The following is an 18,912-nucleotide window of genomic DNA, read 5'->3' as shown; positions in this document are numbered from 1 at the left end:
CGAGGAAAGGGCTCCTGGTGGTAAAGCAACTACGTGTCTTGACAAAACAACTAGTATGTGTTGCAGGCTCAGTGGAATTTGTTTAATAAGTTGCACATTTGTCATTGTAGATCAGTTCTTTGGGTGCCAGGAGACATAACTTCTTCATTATATAATAAAATATTTGTCCTTGCTGGAAAATGAGCACTGAAGAATGTCAATCACTCTGCCATTTCTAGAAGCCTTTCTCTGGCCAGCTGAGTGTTCTGAATTGAGCCTCCAGTAGAGGGGACATCTTGAGAGCTAGGTCTGGCATTGAGTTTTGGCCTGTCACCTATCTTTGTACCTTTTCTGGGAGACTGTGACCCAACCTTTCTAAAAAGGCTAATGGAAGGAGGGAGGAGAGCAGCTATTTGCTCGAGGTCTTGGGCAGCTGTGGGAAGTCAGATGATTCCAAATTTTTCAACTTGCAAGTTTCTATCTGGCCATAGATTTTGTCAGAAAAGGCAACCTGTTAATTATTCTGAGGGACTTACAGACAAACCTCTTTTTTTTTTTCTTTTTTTTAAGTCTTATGGTGCCTGATGAGGGACAGAAGCAGAAAAATGTTCACCTCTGGCTCCAAAGGCTGACCTATAGCTTGCATAGTTTCAATAAGTGTCAAATATGTGCTGGTTGCTATATTCTTAAAGGGTCTCGTGACTGCCTGTACATCTCACCAATAGTTAATATTGAACTAAGTGATAAGCACCAGAAAAATCGTGTGAAAGTAGTTTTATGAGTAGAGATTAGAAGAAGACATTTATGTTCTGATACTCCCTGCATGTTCCCTCCCCCTTGAGCACTAAACATATAACCACCAGCTTCACACAGCAAAAATGCAGCCTTTTCTGCCTGTGGGTCCAGTCCCTGCGCTACTTAAATAAACTTACTGAGTTTATACATCTCAAGAATTCTTCCTTGACCATTGTACTCCATTACCCGCCCCCGCCTGCCCCCCAACACTGCCCATACCCATATGTGTTTGGCTCTAAAATCTTTGAAGACTTCCTCCAAGAACAACAAAATTTTTCATTTCTTCTAAGGAAGCCTCTTAGGTTAGCCTTACATATTCTGATTTGGGGCATGTTCAGCATTTCTTCTGTTATTCATTTTTGTTTTGGAGTGGGCAAAAACATGGAAATAATTTGATTTGCTCCAAGGAAAAGGGCTTTGAAAATAAACTTCATACAATATTTATTCAGGAGGTGACTTGAAGAAGATAAATTGCTTTTATTAGGTAGGACATCTACAAAGTGGCTCTCATCACTGATCTAGACATTACATATTTGTCATTGTACATCAGTTCTTTCCAACGTAGGAGATACCATTTAGGGAGGAACATTTTCCAAAAGCCCTCCAGCCCTTCTCTTATCATATTGTCCAGAACTGAGTCATATGCCCATCCTAAACCAATCACTGGCAATAGGAATTGGGGCCAATGTACTTAGCTCACGCTAAACATGAGTTAGCTCTTCAGTAGGGACAGCGTCTTGAGGGAAAGGAACAGACACATTCTGCCAACAAAAAAGAAGTGGGTGATAATGTTGTGCACACAGTCAACATATCCCTATTTTTTGGATGTGGAATCTAGGCTCACTGGCAAGTGATGTAATAGATTCAAACCATCTTGGATCCTAATCACTTCCTCATTATTCTAACCTGAGAAAAGCATGGTTTGCACTAACTGGATTGGGGCTATGCAGCACAGACCTAATCTGGTTTTAAAAAGGCATTTCTTTAGGACAGTGCAATAACTCCTAACCACTTTTAGTACACAGGCCTCTTATCAATGATACAGCAGCATCTGCATATATTTTCAGGGAAAGAAGCAGCATCAGTGTTAGAGATATATATGGTTTAGGTTTATGGACAATGCTTGGTGAACATCTGGGTTCATAGCCACCTTAAAGTAATCCCACCGCCACTCTGGATACTTGCTCGGCTGCGCGAGAGTCCTTCCGTAAGTCCCTTCACTTCTTTTTCATCTGTAAAATGAAGATAAAAACATCTACTTTGAAAGGCTGTTGGAAGGATGAGGACAAAAGTATATGTACAGAGTACCATGATAATTGGCCCATTATAGACACCCAAAAACCATATGCTATTACTTGTGTTTATACATAGCCTAAACCTTAAGAAAACTGACAGGTGAGAATCTGGAAAAACTTTTAACCAATTACAACAGAGATCGGAACTCATGGGAAGATCAGAAAGCATCATTATGTGAATAGTTGAGCATCCAAGAACCAAAACAACTGTTTAATGAACAAAGTCTTGCTAGAGACTTTGCAGGGTAGATTGTGAAATTGCATCATACTGTACAAAAATACCCAGAAAAACTTGCAGTCAATGAAACCATTAATACCTATAGAGCCATTGTGATCATGCATGAACTGGGTTCACCCTCTGTTCTTATAAAATGAACTGTTCCTGGAGTTCATAGGATTGGGGAAATACAGGAAGCAGAATTTGGTCTAGTACATTATGTACACAACATGATTAATGAAACTGTGAAATCAACTTTGTTGTGAGGAGACAAAATCTTTCAAACAAGGACTATGCCTGAATCAAAACAAAAATAATTTTAAAAACCACATTTTTGTTGGTTCTATTCAATTTATTCATCAGACATTTTAAATACAAAATTTAATTTGATCTCAAAGTTTCTGTATTATTGCCAAACTTTATAGAAGCCATTCCGTTTATATTATTTTTAAAAATCAAATTTCTCTTTAATGACATTTGCCATTTTGATTTCTAATTAATTTGTTGTCCTGGTCCTCGAGGAAAAATGTTGTTATAATAATATCAAGAAGTTTTAGAATGGCATATTTACTGCTAGGAAATCCCTAAATGTCTTTTTTCTTTTTAGATGAACCATTACTGGTTGAATTTTAAAATTACAAAAGATGGTCCTATTGTATTATAGGTTCTTCGGTTGTGTTGGTGAATTCTTGGTTGCAAAATAACTTCCACAAAATGTCCTATTCCATAAACCTCCATTAAAGAATAAAAGCTGGGGCGCCTGGGTGGCTCAGTCGGTTAAGCGTCCGACTTCAGCTCAGGTCACGATCTCGCGGTCCGAGAATTCGAGCCCCGCGTCGAGCCCCGCCTCGAGCCCCGGGCTGATGGCTCAGAGCCTGGAGCCTGCTTCGATTCTGTGTCTCCCTCTCTCTCTGCTCCTCCCCCGTTCATGCTCTGTCTCTCTCTGTCTCAAAAATAAATAAACGTTAAAAAAAAAAAGAAATATTAAAAAAAAAAAAAAAGAATAAAAGCTATTTTTTTTTTCCCTACATCCTACGAAGAAGGCGAGTTAAACTGATTTCACATGTGGAGAAGCCTGCTGAACTCATTTTCCTTCTTGGGAGCATAGGGAAGGAGGAGAAGTAGAGGGAAAAGGAAAGAAATCTCCTTTACAATAAATTCCAGCTCACCCATAAGCCAAGCGAAATAAAGACAGTAGAGGGATTAGGACTGTTTGGACTCTCGAGTAAAAAAAGTAAAAAGACCTAGATGAAATCAGTTCCTTAGGTGGGGCAAATGGAAGATGTTAACAATAGAGGAATCTGAGTGAGGGGTATATGGTGACTGACTATACTATATTTGCAACTTTTTTTTTTTGTAAATTTGTAACTATTTTAAGTGAAATTTATTAAACAAACAAAAAAAAAGTCCTGCATGTGACCCTTCTGGCTCTTCCACATGTCAACTGTGTTAAACTTGAGCAAAATATTTAACCCCTCTAAGCCTCAAATTTCATTCATCCAAAAAATGACCATATGGAGCCTACTTCAAAAGACTGTAGTGAGGATTAAATGAGCTAATGAAGTGCTGGACACAACACTCAGCATGAAGTTAGTGTCTGCAAAGTAATTATCATCATTAATGTGTGCCCATCAAAGGGCTGGGCATTGCAGTATTCAATGGAAGGCACAACCACTAAAAAGCACCGTGTCCTCGTTTCTTCCTGACTTCTCAATACGTGTAGATGGAACAATAATCTTCACAATCACCTAGGTTCTAAAACCCCTTTTGGTGCTTCTCTTTCCCTTGATCTTGCATTCAATCAGGCAGCAGGTCCTGTTAAACCTACTGCCGTACTCTTCTCAATCTTGTCACCTCTTCATTCCAACCACTGGCTCCTGTCTATCTGTACCAAGATATCATCTTCCTGACTTTCCTGCCTATTTCCTCTGTTCCTCCAAGCCCTCCTGCAGCATGGTCTCACTAATCTCTCTACATCATGCTACCTAACCTTCAGTAACTCTCCATTTTCAATGAACCGAATTTCTCATTCTTTGCTTTGGCATTCAGGGCCACCCATGATCTAGCCTCAATCTACCTTTCCAGCTGTTTTTCCCACTACTCCCCTTCATACACCCTTAGATCTAATTTACCCAAATCATCAACTAGTCGTGAGACATGCCTGAATCTTAATAGCAGACACTGAGACCCAGAGACACTAAGAAAATAGCCAAAGGTCACAGAATTTATAGCAAAGCAGATTTTCAGTCATTGATGGCATTGTAAATTAATATGTGGGGAGTATTCAACGTCTGCCAACATACAGCAGCAATGGAAAAAAATCAAAAGACAAGATATTAAAAACCAATGTATCTCTGAGGACTTGAAAAGTAAGGTTTCACCTGTTCTGGATCCAAAAGTAGTACAGGTGGCCAGGAGTTCTCCAGAGTATCAAGGATTACAAGTGTCCTACCTAAAGTGGAGAAAGGTAAAGCTAACTATTTAAACTAGTAACCCAGGGAGAGCTCCCTTAGCCCAGGGTGACTGAAAACAACAATCATTGCCTGAGTCTACCACTTATATACAAACTATGTACCTAGAGAGCCTAGAGGATACAGACATAGCCTTGTGGCCAAGTTGACTGCTGGCTCAGTAACTGCATTGAGGATACCCCTAATGGACCAGAAACCACCTGTGTAACACCTGCTCCCGAACTGGGGAAATACGGGGCCAGGCAGAGGCAACCGCAAAAATCTAGACAGGGCGGATGGAGAGAACTCAGAAGGAAGAAAAAAAAGTCATCTTCAGTGTTATACCACAAGCTAGAATTACATACACATGGGGAAATTAATTCTATGAAAGGTAATAAAAGTTAACAATTTGGATAGAACCTCACTCCCAAGTGACATCAATAACTACCCTAGAAGTAACCTTAAGTATTTTTAAGTCCTAAAAATAGAAATAGAATCTATTTTTTAAAAATTACTAAACAAGGGGTGCCTGGGTGGTTCAGTTGGTTAAGCCTCTGGCTCTTGGTTTCAGCCCAGGTCATGATTCCCAGCGTCATGGGATTGAGCGCCGCATCAGGCTCTGTGCTGAGCATAGAGCCTGCTTGGGATTCTCAATCTCTCTCCCTTGTCCTCACCCCTCCCCTGCTCACACATGTACTCTCTCTAAAAAGATTTCTAAACAAAATAAGCAGAAATTACACAAAAAGTATAGGTACATACACCAGAAATTCTGGACGTGAAATTAAAAACTCCATAAATGGAATGCACAAAGAGTTAGCAAACCGGAAGACCACCCTGAGGAATTCCATGAGAGACACAGATAAAAATATACAAAAGAACAACTAAGAGACACAGAGAATGAGGTTATGTTTAATGAGAGTTCCTGAAGCAGAGAATATATGAAATGGTGAAGCTATATTCAATTTCTTCAATTCTTCACCCAAATGTTACCATGTCAGTGTGATCTACCCCCACTATTCCATTTAAACTCGTGACCACCTCTCTATCACTCCTCCTTTCCCTTACCTGACCTGAGTTTTCTCCATAGCATTTACCAGCCTCTAACATACTCCATAAATTATGTATATTAACTGTCTCTCCCGACTACAATATGAGAGCTATGAGGATAAAACTCATCTGTTTTGGTAAGTGCTATATTCCCTTAGAACATTAAAAAAGCAATTGTTACACATCGTAAATATGTAGTGAATGAAAATTAATGGCTGAATATTTTTCATAATGGAAGAAAATCAGCGAGCCCTTGGTTTGAAGGTGAACAACAAAAACCTAAAAAAAATGTTATCACACATTATTATGACAGTTGGAGCGGTTTGAATTTAAATAGTGTTTATGTTTATCAATATACAATTTCTTAAATATGACAACTGTATTTATGTAGCAAAATGTCTTTGTTCTTAGGAGATGCATTCTTGAGTATTCGATGATGAATTGTCATGGTGTCTGCAACTAACTTTCATAGTTAAGAGAAAAAACATAAATTACACATATGCATGTGTGTATATTTACAAATAAATATAGAGCAAATGTAGAAACTTAACGATTGGTAAATATAAATGAAGAATATACAGGTGCTTATTTTCTATGGATTATAAAGTTTTTCAAGATAACAAATTTTCAAGATAACATTAAGGAAAAATTAGTACATAGAAAAGAACTTAGCAGAATAGATAAAAATAAGAGAACTTCTGGGAGAGTAAGATACCAACAGTTCCTCTCCTCCCCACAAAGCAACTATAACACTAGAAAAAAAGATAGTCAAAAACCACCTTTTCAGGGCTCTGGAAATAAACAAAAGGGAAATAACAACTTGAAAAGGAGACTCTGAGGCATTCTTACCTGGGGCTATTTCCATTTTCCTCTCCAGCTTGATAAGGTAGGTAATGCTAACAGGACAGGAATGGCAGTGAAAACTAACAGTTCCTCTTCCAGGGTGGGCTCACCTGATCTGGAGTGGAAGGCAAGAAGTGCATACCCAGTGGTATTGTTAGTAAAAACAGGAAAGTTAGAGGGACCAAAAAAAAAAAAAAAAAGGTGTATAATTCAGCTTGCCTGAGATTATGGTCCCATGTGAGACTTGAATCCAGCAGACTAACGAAAAAATTAGCAAGAAGACTGCAAATGAGGGGCTAAATATGCTCTCTGCACATCTGTGCCTGAGCAGGAGGCTGCATGCATATATAAGGAAGATTTAAAGGGCCCAAGCTCTCCACATATCCGTGGGCTGACAGAGAGGGTGAACACATGTCACAAGACCTGGAAAGGCTCAGGGGGGAGTAAAAGTGGGGGAAGACCAAAAAAAACTTGCCAAAACTTGGAATGCATACCTCATACACCTACAGATACATCAGGAGAGGACAGATCTACTGACTTAAGGCTTTTGACTACAATCTCTGACTAACCATTGGATGACCACTCAACTATAGATATGTAGGGGCATCCTCTAAAAGAGCTAGGCTCAAAAACTAAAACTACAAACTAAAATAACTGAGCAGAGAAATCAGCAGACACATGGCAGGAGAGAGATTTTTCAGATTAAGTCCAGGCAAATTACAAAGCAAACAAATTAACAACAATAACAACAAAAGCAGCAACAACCGTCAGGGGAACTAATGTCAAATCTGGAGTTGCTATAATATGTTACATAATATCTCCAGTTTTCAACAAATGTGTGAAGCATATAAAAAAAAAAATAAAGTGTGACCCATATTCAAGAAAAAAACCATCAAGAGAAACTATGTTTGTGTTCAGATGTTGAATATAATGAGTAAAAACTATAACTCACAGAAGAACATATACTGCATGATTCTACACAGATGAGATATCTCAAACAGTCAAACTCATAGAAACAGAGAGAATGGTCATTGACAGGAGGAAGAAATGGGGAGCTGCTGTTCAAGGGGTATACAATTTTAGTTATGCAAGATGATTCAGTACTAGACATCTGCTGTAGAACCTTGTGCCTATAGTTAATACTGTATTGTGCACTTAAAAAACTGTTCATAGATCTCATGTTAAATATCCATACCACAATAAGAAAAAAGGACTACAAAGCAACTATTATAAATTTGTTTAAAAACTTAAAGGGAACAATGATTAAAGACTTAAAAGGAAATGACAGGGGCACCTGGGAGGCTCAGTCGGTTAAGCGTCCAACTTTGGCTCAGGTTATGATCTCGTGGTTTTGTTAAGTTCGAGCCCCGTGTGGGGCTCTGTGCTGACAACTCGGAGCCTGGAGCCTGCTGCGGATTCTGTGTCTCCCTCTCTCTCTGCCCCTTCCCCACCTGTGCTCTATCAAAAATAAATAAAATGCTAAAAAAAAATTTAAAGGAAATAAATATGACAGTGAATCAACAGAGAATCTCAAAAAAAAAAAAAAAACAAAAAACAAAAAACAAAACCCAGCTCTTATTAAAAAGAATCTATGAGAATTCTAGAGTCAAAAACAGTAACTGAAAATTCCTAGACAGGAATTTTTTATCCAATTTAAAACACAAGATAATAACAATTGAAGAAATATGTACAGAGCCTCCAAGACCTGTGGCACAGTACCAAGGGTATCAATATACCTAAGAACCCCAGAAAGGGGCAGAGAAAATAATAAAAAGAATAATGATTAAAAAAAACCCTAATTTGATAAAAATATTAATATACAAATCCCTGAATCTCAACAGACCCCAAGTAGTTTCAACAGAACAAATGCACACCTAGACATACAGTGCTCAAACCATTGACAGCCAAAGAGAAAATTTTAAAAGCAGCAGGAGAAAAACAACTCATCACAAACAGGAAAACAATGGTGGCCCTAAGGCAGGGAAAAGAACTATTTAAAGTGTGGGGTGGACGTGAGGAGTGCTGGTGGCAACCAAAAATTCTAAATCCATCAAACTCTATCCTTCAAAAATTAATTTGAAGTATTTTCCAAAATAAAGACTGGCTGAGAGAATTTGTTGTTGGCATACTTATGTGAAACACTAAAAAAAAGTCCTTTAGATGAAAGGAGTTGACGACAGACTTGGTAACCTGAATCCGTGGGAAAAAATGAACAGCAACAGAAACAATAAATATTACTAAACATACATACATTCTTTTATATGTGTGTGTATATATATATATATATATATAGCCTCTTTTCTTCTCTTGAATTCTTTAAAAGACATTGTATAAAGCAATAATTATAATTATATTGTGTGTGGATATAAATATATGTATGTGTGTGTGTGTATATGTATATATATGAAATAAAATGTGAATGTAATATATATGACAATTAATAGCACAAAAGAAGGGTAAGGAAATACAACTATGCTGGAACAAAGTACCAGAAGTTAGTCAATATTAATCTGAAGTAGTCTATAATAAGTTAAGATGCCTATTGTAATACCTATAACAACCACTTAGAAAATGACTTAAAAAATAGTAAAACTTAAGAGTAATTAAAGTGGTGAGTGCCCTAATAAACATGTTTAATACAAAATAAGGAGTACAGGAGTAATCCAATAATAAAAAAGACATAAGATATAGAGAAAAGCAAATAGCAAAATGGCACATGTAAAGCCAACCATAATTTTATTAAATTTTATGGACTGAAATAACTCCAATCCAAAAGCAAAGCTTATCTGACTATATGTGTGTGTGTGGGGGGGGGGGGGGGGGGGAAGCAAGATCTAACAACAGGCAGACTACCAAAGAGCCACTTCAAATTGAAAGACACAAATAGGTTAAAAGGAAAAGGACAGAAAAATATACGCCACATAAGCAGTTATAAGAGAACTGAAAAGGCTGTATTAATACCAAAATGGAATTTAAGACAAGAAATATCATTAGAGACAAAGAGAGACATTTTATAATAATAAAAGGTCAATACACCAGAAAGACAAACCAAATATAAAGGTATATATGGTTAAAAACAGCCCCAAAATACATGAAGTAAAAACTGACAGAATTGAAAAGAAAAAACAGACAATTTAACAATTATAGTTAGAAATTACAAGTGTTCTACTCTCAGTAACTAACAGAACAAGCAAGCAGAAAATCAGCAAGGCTATAGCAGACTTGAGTAACACTGTCACCAACTTGACTTGACATTTTTTAACACTCCACCAAATGAGAGAATATGTATTCTTTTCAGATGAATGTGAAAGAAAGGTTCTCTAGCAAAGACCATATGCTAGCCCATAAAAGAAGTCTCGAAAAATTTGAAAGGACTCAAATCATTCAGAGTTTATTCTCCAACAAATAAATTAAAAATAAACAAATAAATTCAGAAAATACCCAATGCGTGGAAACAAAGTGGCACATTCCTAAATAACCCATAGTTTCAAAAAAGAAGAAATTAGAAAATATTTTGACTAAATGAAAACAAAAACACAACATATCACAATTTATGAGGCATAGCTTAAGCAGTGCTTAGAGGGAAATTCAGAAGTTGAAATATCTATATTAGAAAAGTAAGGTTTCACATCAATAATCTAAGTCTCCACTTTAACAGTAGACAAAGAATGAATTAAATCTACAGCAAGCAGTAGGAAGGAAACAAAGATCAGAGGGGAAAGAAATCAATGGACTAGGAAACAGAAAAACATTAAGAAAATCAAAGAAACCAAAAGTTTTTTGGGAAAAATAATCAACAAAATTGGTAAACCTATAGCTAAGCAAAGAAAAAGAAAGGTGACATAGAACACCAAAACAGGGATGAAAGAGGCGACATCAACAACAACCCAAATTAAAAGGATTATAGAAGAACCAATTTTACACAATTTTTTTTTCAGAAAACCGGGGGAAAAATAACTTTCCCACTCATTCACTGAGACCACTATTACCCTTTGACCAAAGCAAGACAAAAATATCACAAGAAAACTAGAGACAAATATCCCATGTGAGATTTCACATGAAAATCCTTAAGTCACTATTAGCAAATAAAATCCAGAAACATATAAAACAGATTAAGCACCACGAAGAAGTAGGACATCTATGAGGCTCCAACGCCCTCTATATTCTGACATCACCCTTTAGATTAATGTAAATTAACAGTCATAGCTTGGCTGTGTAGTCCCTTCATTTGCATACTAATCAGTACAAACCTTTATTGGTGGTTGTGTGTAGAGGGTATAAAATAACCTAATCCTATTGAAATTATGGACATCAAAAAGTTTAAGGATACCATGAAAGAAGCAGAAACCAAGCAGATTTCCAATTCCAACCTTGATGTTGAGAATGGAGATGTGTGACAATGATTTAAAACCAAGATGAGGGGCGCCTGGGTGGCTCAGTCGGTTATGCGTCCGACTTCGGCTCAGGTCATGATCTCGCGGTCCGTGAGTTCAAGCCTGGCGTTGGGCTCTGGGCTGACAGCTCAGAGCCTGGAGCCTGTTTCAGATTCTGTGTCTCCCTCTCTCTGACCCTCCCCTGTTCATGCTCTCTCTCTGTCTCAAAAATAAATAAACGTTAAAAAAATTTTTTTAAAACCAAGATGAAAAGGTAGGTAAGCAATGAGCAAGATTTTCAGTTCAATTATATCCAGAGTTTAAAACTATCAATCACCAAACAAATCTACATGAAACATGGTTCAGGGGTTTTCCCAGAATGAGAAAGGAGACACCCCAACTGTTGGAAAAACGGCACTGGGTCTCCAGGAACACAAGTGAGACTTTGAATAGATGGTGTGTTCCTTCCTCCAGCTCATGTTAACACAAGCTCTGAAACCCGGGACTAATTTGGAGGCTTATCTATATCTGGTCAGCAATTCAGGTGACAGTGCTTTCCAACCCTGTGGAAGGTTCACTTCTAGGCTCTTGCTTTTAGAGATGGTTATAAGCAGGAAGATGATAAACCTTGCCATCCATCCATCCAACCACTACCCAACTTAGTCTGGTTAAAAAAAAAAAAAAAAATGCACGCAATCAACCCACAAACACAGTCCAGAATACAGTTCAGGGTAAGAGATATGAAGGAAAGCTGTAATAAATGTTTTCAAGACGTACTTGCATTCACTGAAAACTTGCATATCCATCTCTAGGAATCTGAAAAAAAAATTCATATAGAAACAAAAGTATTTAGGTGGTCATTCATTTCTGCATAGTTTAGTATTACAAGCTTAATTATAACCATTTACACATTCAATGCAATCCCTATCAAAATAACACCAGAATTCTTCACAGAACTAGAACAAACAACCCTAAAATTTGTGTAGAACCAGAAAAAAAACCCAAATAGCCAAAGAAATGTTAAAAAAGAAAACCAAAGCTGGAGCCATCACAATTCAGGACTTTAAGCTGTATTGCAAAGCTTTAATCAAGACAGTATGGTCCCGGCACAAAAACAGAAACATAGATCAATAGAACAGAAAAAAGAAACCAGGAATGGACACACAAATGTATAGCCAACTAATCTTTGACAAAGCAGCAAAGAATATCCAGTGGAAAAAAAGACAGTCTCTTCAGCAAATGGTGCTGGGAAAACTGGACAGCGACATGCAGAAGAATGAAACTGGACCACTTTTTTACACCATACACAAAAATAAATTCAAAATGGATAAAGACCTAAATGTGAGACAGGAAACCTTCAAAATCCTAGAGGAGAAAACAGGCAGCAACCTCTTTGACCTCAGCTGCTGCAACTTCCTACTAGACGTGTCTCTGGAGGCAAGGGAAATAACAAAAATGAACTATTGGGACCTCATTAAGATAAAAGGCTTCCACACAGTGAAGGAAACAATCAACAAAACTGAAAGGCAACTGACAGAAAGGGAGAAGTTATTTGCAAATTACACATTGGATAAAGGGCTAGTATCCAAAAGTATAAAGAACTTATCAAACTTGCCACCCAAAAAACAAATAATCCAGTGAAGAAATGAGCAAAAGACATGAATAGACACTTTTCCAAAGAAGACATCTAGATGGCTAACAGACACATGAAAAGATGCTCAACGTCACTCATCATCAGAAAAATACAAATCAAAACCACGAGATACCACCTTACACCTCAGAATGGCTAAAATTAACAACTCAGGCAAAAATAGATGCTGGTGAGGATGCAGAGAAAGGGGAACCCTTTTGTAGTGTTGGTGGGAATGCAAACTGGTGCAGCCACTCTGGAAAACAGTAGGGTGGTTCTTCAAAAAATTAATAATAGAATTACCCTATGACCCAGCAATTGCACTACTAGGTATTTTTCCAAAGGACACAAAAACGCTGATTCAAAGGCACACATGCACCCCAATGATTATAGCAGCACTATCAACAAGAGACAAATTATGGAAACAGCCCAAATGTCCATCGACTGACAAATGGATAAAGAAGATGTAGTGTGTACATACATATACACACACATACAATGGGATACTACTCAACGATCAATAAGAATGAAATCTTGCCATTTGCAACAACATGGATGGAATAAGAGTGTATTATACTAAGTGAAATAAGTCAGTCAGAGCAAAGACAAATATATGATTTCACTCATATGAAGAATTTAAGAAACATGACAGATAAACACAGGGAAAAGGAAGGAAAAATAAGATAAAAACAGAGAGGGAGGCAAACCATAAGAGAGTCTTAAATACAGAGAACAAACTGAGGGTTGTTGGGGGGGGGGGGCGGATGGGGGGACGGGCTAAATGGGTGATGGTCATTGAGAAGGGCGCTTGGTGGGATGAGCACTGGGTGTTGTATGTAAATGATGAATCACTGGGTTCTACTCCTGAAACCAATACCACACTGTACATCAACTAACTTGAATTTAAATAAATTAAAAAAAAATTACAACTTTCTGCCCACAGCATTAATAAGTTAGCCAATTCTGTACTATAAATGAACATAAAAATCTAAAACTTTGAAATTTTTTTCTAGAAGACGATGTTTATTTTGATTTTTAAAATGTAATATGTCAGATGAAAGAAAGGCTGTAAAACCATAAAAGACAAAGACAGTCTCTGGCTGTCACAGGAGATTTGAAGTAATGCAAATGTCAGCTAAAAAAAATTCAGATTAATATTTTAAATAATGAAACCAGGACAGAATTATGTTTTGTGGCAATTCTTGAAATACTTCTTTTCCACTAACTGCAAGCAAGGATCAAAATTTGGAGTAGCTATTTCCACTCAAAAGCATGTTGAGTAGATCTATAGCTCCATTAAATGTGGCTCATTACAAACATTAAATTTCGTTGGCCATACATACAAATCATCCAGATTCATATCTTATTCTGGGTGAATTTCAAACATGCCAATATAACGTTTCTATAATTACAAAAGAATCCGTGACAATTCTATAGACCATATGCAAGTTTATTTAAATAATATAACATTGCACAGAAAGCTAATTTGTAAGTATAAAAATAGATGGTTTGGCAACCACATATAAAGCACCACACAGAAGCAGATTACACATACATCATCAGGCCTTTGGAAGATTGAGGCACCATTAATATCTCAAGTAATTTTATAAGAATACTTTGCTCATATGATAGATGTTATTAAAACATCTCAAAATAGATAGAGCCCACAATTTTTCCAGTACGAAGTCTTCCCTTCCAGTTTTCTTGTCAATATATCAATGATTCTTCTTAAATACTGTACAACAGTTAGTCCAAATTGACAAAGGGGCTATCAAAACCACTATCTTGTTGGCTAGACAGAGGAGCAATCAATTTTCTCAAAGGCTGCCGACACAATGATGAAGGTGCTGTACTGCTCAGTTTTTGGAAATCTGACTTTACTAGATCAGCCTTATGATGAGGGGTGTGTCTCAGAGTCATATTGATCTCTGGCTGGGAACACAGGGTTTCTTCTGACAGGTCTGAAGTGTGACCACTCTGACGTTTCACTGGTTGACAAATTATACCATTTTTCTCTGTATCTGAAAGACAACCGGCTGCTGATGAGTGTTGGAAATTAACAGATTCAGCTGGTATATCCAGAGTTTCTTGTGGTCTACCATGTAAAAATGACACTTCGTGACTGTCGCAGGGCAAAGTGGCACTGTTGGAACGCCAGCCCACGGAGTCATCAAAGTCCCCTCCATCCTTTACTGGAGTTTCCCAAACACCCAAACGTTGACTTTTCTCAGATGCACCATTTTCACTTTCCATTAGTGGATTGCACTTGTATACTTTTAAACCGAGTCTTTCATTAGGACCTCGAAAAGTTGTATGTGTGGATCCAGATTCAGAAAGACTAGGGGTGTACCTAGGTGACGATTTACTTCCGAAGGATCCAAGAAAGGGGTATGCAGCTGAATGCTGAAGTGAGTCAGAGCCAGTATCACTGCGGTCTTTCTTCTTGTGCAAAACAAAGCCTTTTTCACCTTCATATGGAACAAACTCGGGAGAAACATCATTTGGCAAAATGTCTAGATGTTTGTAAGTGTTTTCCCCAAACTGAGAGTCTGACTGTGACTCTTTGGAACCCACGTGCTTTACATCGCCATGTTCTGCATCCGCTAACCGCCGTCGTAGGTTACAAGCAGCCCTTCTCTTAGGAACTTGGTCACATGTACTCCTGGGAATACTTTGTGTACTGTTTGATTTGCTTTCAGTATGATGCCCTGTATTCTGATTCACATCATTTCCTTTTGATCTTTCAACTCCCGTCATCATCTCCGAAGTCAGAGGTACTACTACTACATACGAAGGAACAAAATTAGGGGAAAACAAAATTAGGATAAAGTTAACATTGAAAGGGGAGGAAAAAATTATGTTTTCATGTATTTCCGAAGAATGTATGTATTTTCATCAAAGAAAATACATCAATGCTGGACATTTAAAAATATTGTTTTACAAATCCGCATTGAATAAAGTTAGGTAGTTGTTATTGAAATCTGACATTATTGTTATGCATCTGATCTATTATTTCCTGCAACAGATATTCTAGCATTTCAGGAGCCAACTGCAAGTTTCCAATTCTGTTCTGATGAAGAAATTTTGCTAGAAGAAACCCCAATACTCAACAACTACATAAGCATACCACCCCCCTGCCCCCCCCACACCCCCCACCCTCCCTTCCCCCCAGCACACACACACTAGCTAAGACACTAAATCTGACCAGAGGCAAAGCAGCCACATAGCATAAAATCAGAGGCATATCTCAGAAAAGTGTACCTTGGTCCCTACAGCATGGAAAGGGTTTGCTTCCACTGGGGACATTCACACAATTGCCCCAAATCATTAATACCCAAGGTTCACATCACCATTCTCGAATTTACACAAACAATCTTTGTGTTTTGAAGAATGACTACCAATATCAGACTTGTGAATTTTTGAACAATCTCTGCTTCAAGCTTTCCAGAAGTTCAAAAACCCCATTTCCCCACAGGTTCAAAATCTCCCAGTGTGACTGGAAATTTATCAATTTTTTCACCCATTTCCATCAGCTTTTGCTTTATATATTCTAAAGCTATTTTATCATGAGCAGAAAGAACCCATTTGTAGGTTCTTGGGAGTCTTCTTTACCATTATCAACTGTCACTTTAATCCCTCTCAATGTGAACTATAATGTGCTTAATATTCTATTTAACTCTATAATTTATCTACTATCAACATATCACTGCTTGGCAAATTAGTCTCCATTCCTTCATTTTGAATTTTTGATGTTGTTCTCATAGAGAGAACATATGTCTGGATTTTTTTTTTTTTTATTAAATTTTTTTTTTAACGTTTATTTATTTTTGAGACAGAGAGAGACAGAGCATGAACGGGGGAGGGTCAGAGAGAGAGGGAGACACAGAATCTGAAACAGGCTCCAGGCTCTGAGCAGTCAGCACAGAGCCCGACGCGGGGCTCGAACTCACATACCGCGAGATCGTGACCTGAGCCAAAGTCGGACGCTCAACTGACTGAGCCACCCAGGCGCCCCTGTCTGGATTTTTAAAAAATGAAAATTATGGTCTTTTAATAAGTGAGTTTAAACTATTCACCTTTAGGGTGATTACTGATGTTTTACGCTACAGTAACTTTCTATTTACCAAAGCTTTCTAGTTGTATTTTGCCTCTTTCGTGATTTTGTTAGATTGAAAACCTTTTATTCTGAGTTTTTCCCCTACTACCTTGAAAGGTATATATTCTATTTCTCTATTGGTTAGCCTTAAATTTTAATACACATACTTAAACTTGTATTTTTCTAGCAATGGCTGGCATTAACAGTAACTATATCTTTTCCTTAAAAATAGTAAACTTCTTAGCATATTATACAATATGCTCTTACATCCTTTTGAGAATACTATACTTTTCTCACATTCTCTCAGACGCTTTAGTTTGTTCTGTTAATTCTGTCTCCAAAGGCATAAGTTCTGTTGGTTTTTTTGCCTTGTCTTCTTTTGAGTTAGGTATCTTATCATGGTGCTGGCTTTCTATAGATATTTCGTGATTCTTTGTTGAATGCTTATCTTTAAAAAAATTTTTTTTTAACATTTATTTATTTTTGAGAGAGAGAGAGAGAGAGAGAGAGACAGAGCATGCACAGGGGAGGGGCAGAGAGAGAGAGACACACACAGAATCTGAAGCAGGCTCTGAGCTCCGAGCTGTCAGCACAGAGCCCAATGCAGGGCTCGAACCCACAAACTGTGAGATCATGACCTGAGCCAAAGTTGGGTGCTCAACCAACTGAGCCACCCAGGCTCCCCTGAATGCTTGCTTATCTTTTAGATGTTCTGAGTATGGCATCTGGTTGTTTAAAATAGTTGAGAGTGCAGTAGAAGGAAGAAGCTGCAGGGTAGAAAAACCTAATAGCTTGGTACTTGGGGCATGTGGACTGTAAGTTCCTCCTTAGTATAACTAGCCATCTAGAGCCTTTCCCTGTTCCGAGACTCTGTTCCTGCTGCCCTTACTCTAGCCCAATACTGGGGTTGGAAAAGGGAAAGGAGAAGGATGATAAAGAGGGTGACCTCACCTGGTTACTGTTACTTTAGAACACCAACTCATTACCTCACTGGGATCCCCGAGGCATACTACTTCTCCTGCAACATACTGCCTTCATATGTGACACAGTTTTGCTATTGGTCCTGCCTGTAGCTCTCCTCTTCTGGCAGTTTTGAATTGAGGTTTCCATCTTCAGGCTTATACGAATTTCTTTCTTTCAGGGATTTCTCAGAGCTTCTGGTCCATCGATTATTTAACTTTTTATTTTTTAATTATTTATGTATTTTTAAAAATGGAAGTACAGTTGCCATGCGATGTTATGTTAGTCTCAGGCATATAGCATAGATTCAACACTTCTATGAACATGCACTGCTCACTGCGGTAAGTGTGATTACAATCTATCACCGTACAAAGTTATTATAATAGTCTTGACTATATTCCTTATCCTGTACTTTATATCCCTGTGACTTGCTTATTTTATAACTGGAAGCTTGTACCTCTTAATCTCCTACACCAGTTTCACCCATCCCCCACCTCTTCCCCTCCGGCAAACATCAGTCTGTTCTCTGTATTTGTGAGACTGTTACTGTTTGTGTACGTGTTTGTTTTGCTTTTTAGAATCCACATATAAGTGAAATCATGTATTATTTGTCTTCCTGTCTGACTTATTTCACTTACAATACTCTTTAGATCCATTCATGTTGTCACAAATGGGAAGATTTCATTTTTTTATGGCTGACTAACATTTCTGTGTATGTTTGTGTGTGCGTATCAAGTCTTCTCTGTCCATTCATCTAGATGGACACTTAAGTTGCTTCCATATCTTGGCTATTATAAATAATACTGCAATAAACATAGGGGTGCATATATCTTTTCAAATCGGTGTTTTTGTATTTTGGGGGGTAAAAACCCAGTTGTGCAATTACTAGATTGTAAGGTAGTTCTATTTTTAATTTTTTGAAGAACCTCTATACTGTTTTCCACAGTGGCTGCACCAATTTGCATTACCACCAACAGTGCAAGAGGGTTCCTTTTTCTGTACATCCTCACCAACGCTTGTTGTTTCTTGTGTTTTGATTTTAGTCGTTCTGACAGGTATAAGATGATATCTCATTGTATTTTTTTTTTAATGTTTATTTATTTAGTTTAAGATGGTGGGGGGGAGCATGAGTTGGGGAGGGGCAGAGAGAATCGCAAGCAGGCTCCATGCTGCCAGAGGACAGCCCAACGTGGGGCTCAATGTCATGAACCATGAGATCATGACTGG

General features: G+C 37.7%; 1 protein-coding gene across 12 annotated transcripts in view; it reads right to left on the bottom strand.

The window, feature by feature from the left end:
* Window positions 1-1,785: 1,785 nt before the first annotated feature.
* CEP152 (centrosomal protein 152) overlaps window positions 1,786-18,912 on the bottom strand; it is a 104,185-nt gene continuing 87,058 nt past the window's right edge. For 4 of the 12 annotated variants that reach the window (XM_060618602.3, XM_060618599.3, XM_060618600.3 and 1 more), the window contains exon 28: window positions 13,699-15,412. In XM_060618602.3, coding sequence (XP_060474585.1) covers window positions 14,376-15,412 — 1,037 coding nt within the window. In that variant the 3' untranslated portion in view covers window positions 13,699-14,375. Of the gene's footprint in view, window positions 2,007-4,667; window positions 4,739-6,632; window positions 6,742-11,776; window positions 11,816-13,698; window positions 15,413-18,912 lie in introns of those variants that run through there. The other 8 variants (XM_060618603.3, XM_060618607.3, XM_060618609.3 and 5 more) reach the window with 5 other exon arrangements.

This window comes from Panthera onca, chromosome B3 (genome assembly GCF_046562875.1).
Source record: "Panthera onca isolate mPanOnc1 chromosome B3, mPanOnc1 haplotype 2, whole genome shotgun sequence".
Taxonomy (NCBI): Eukaryota; Metazoa; Chordata; class Mammalia; order Carnivora; family Felidae; genus Panthera; species Panthera onca.
Note: the sequence above shows the minus strand (reverse complement) of the source record. Positions and strands in the feature narration are given on the sequence as shown.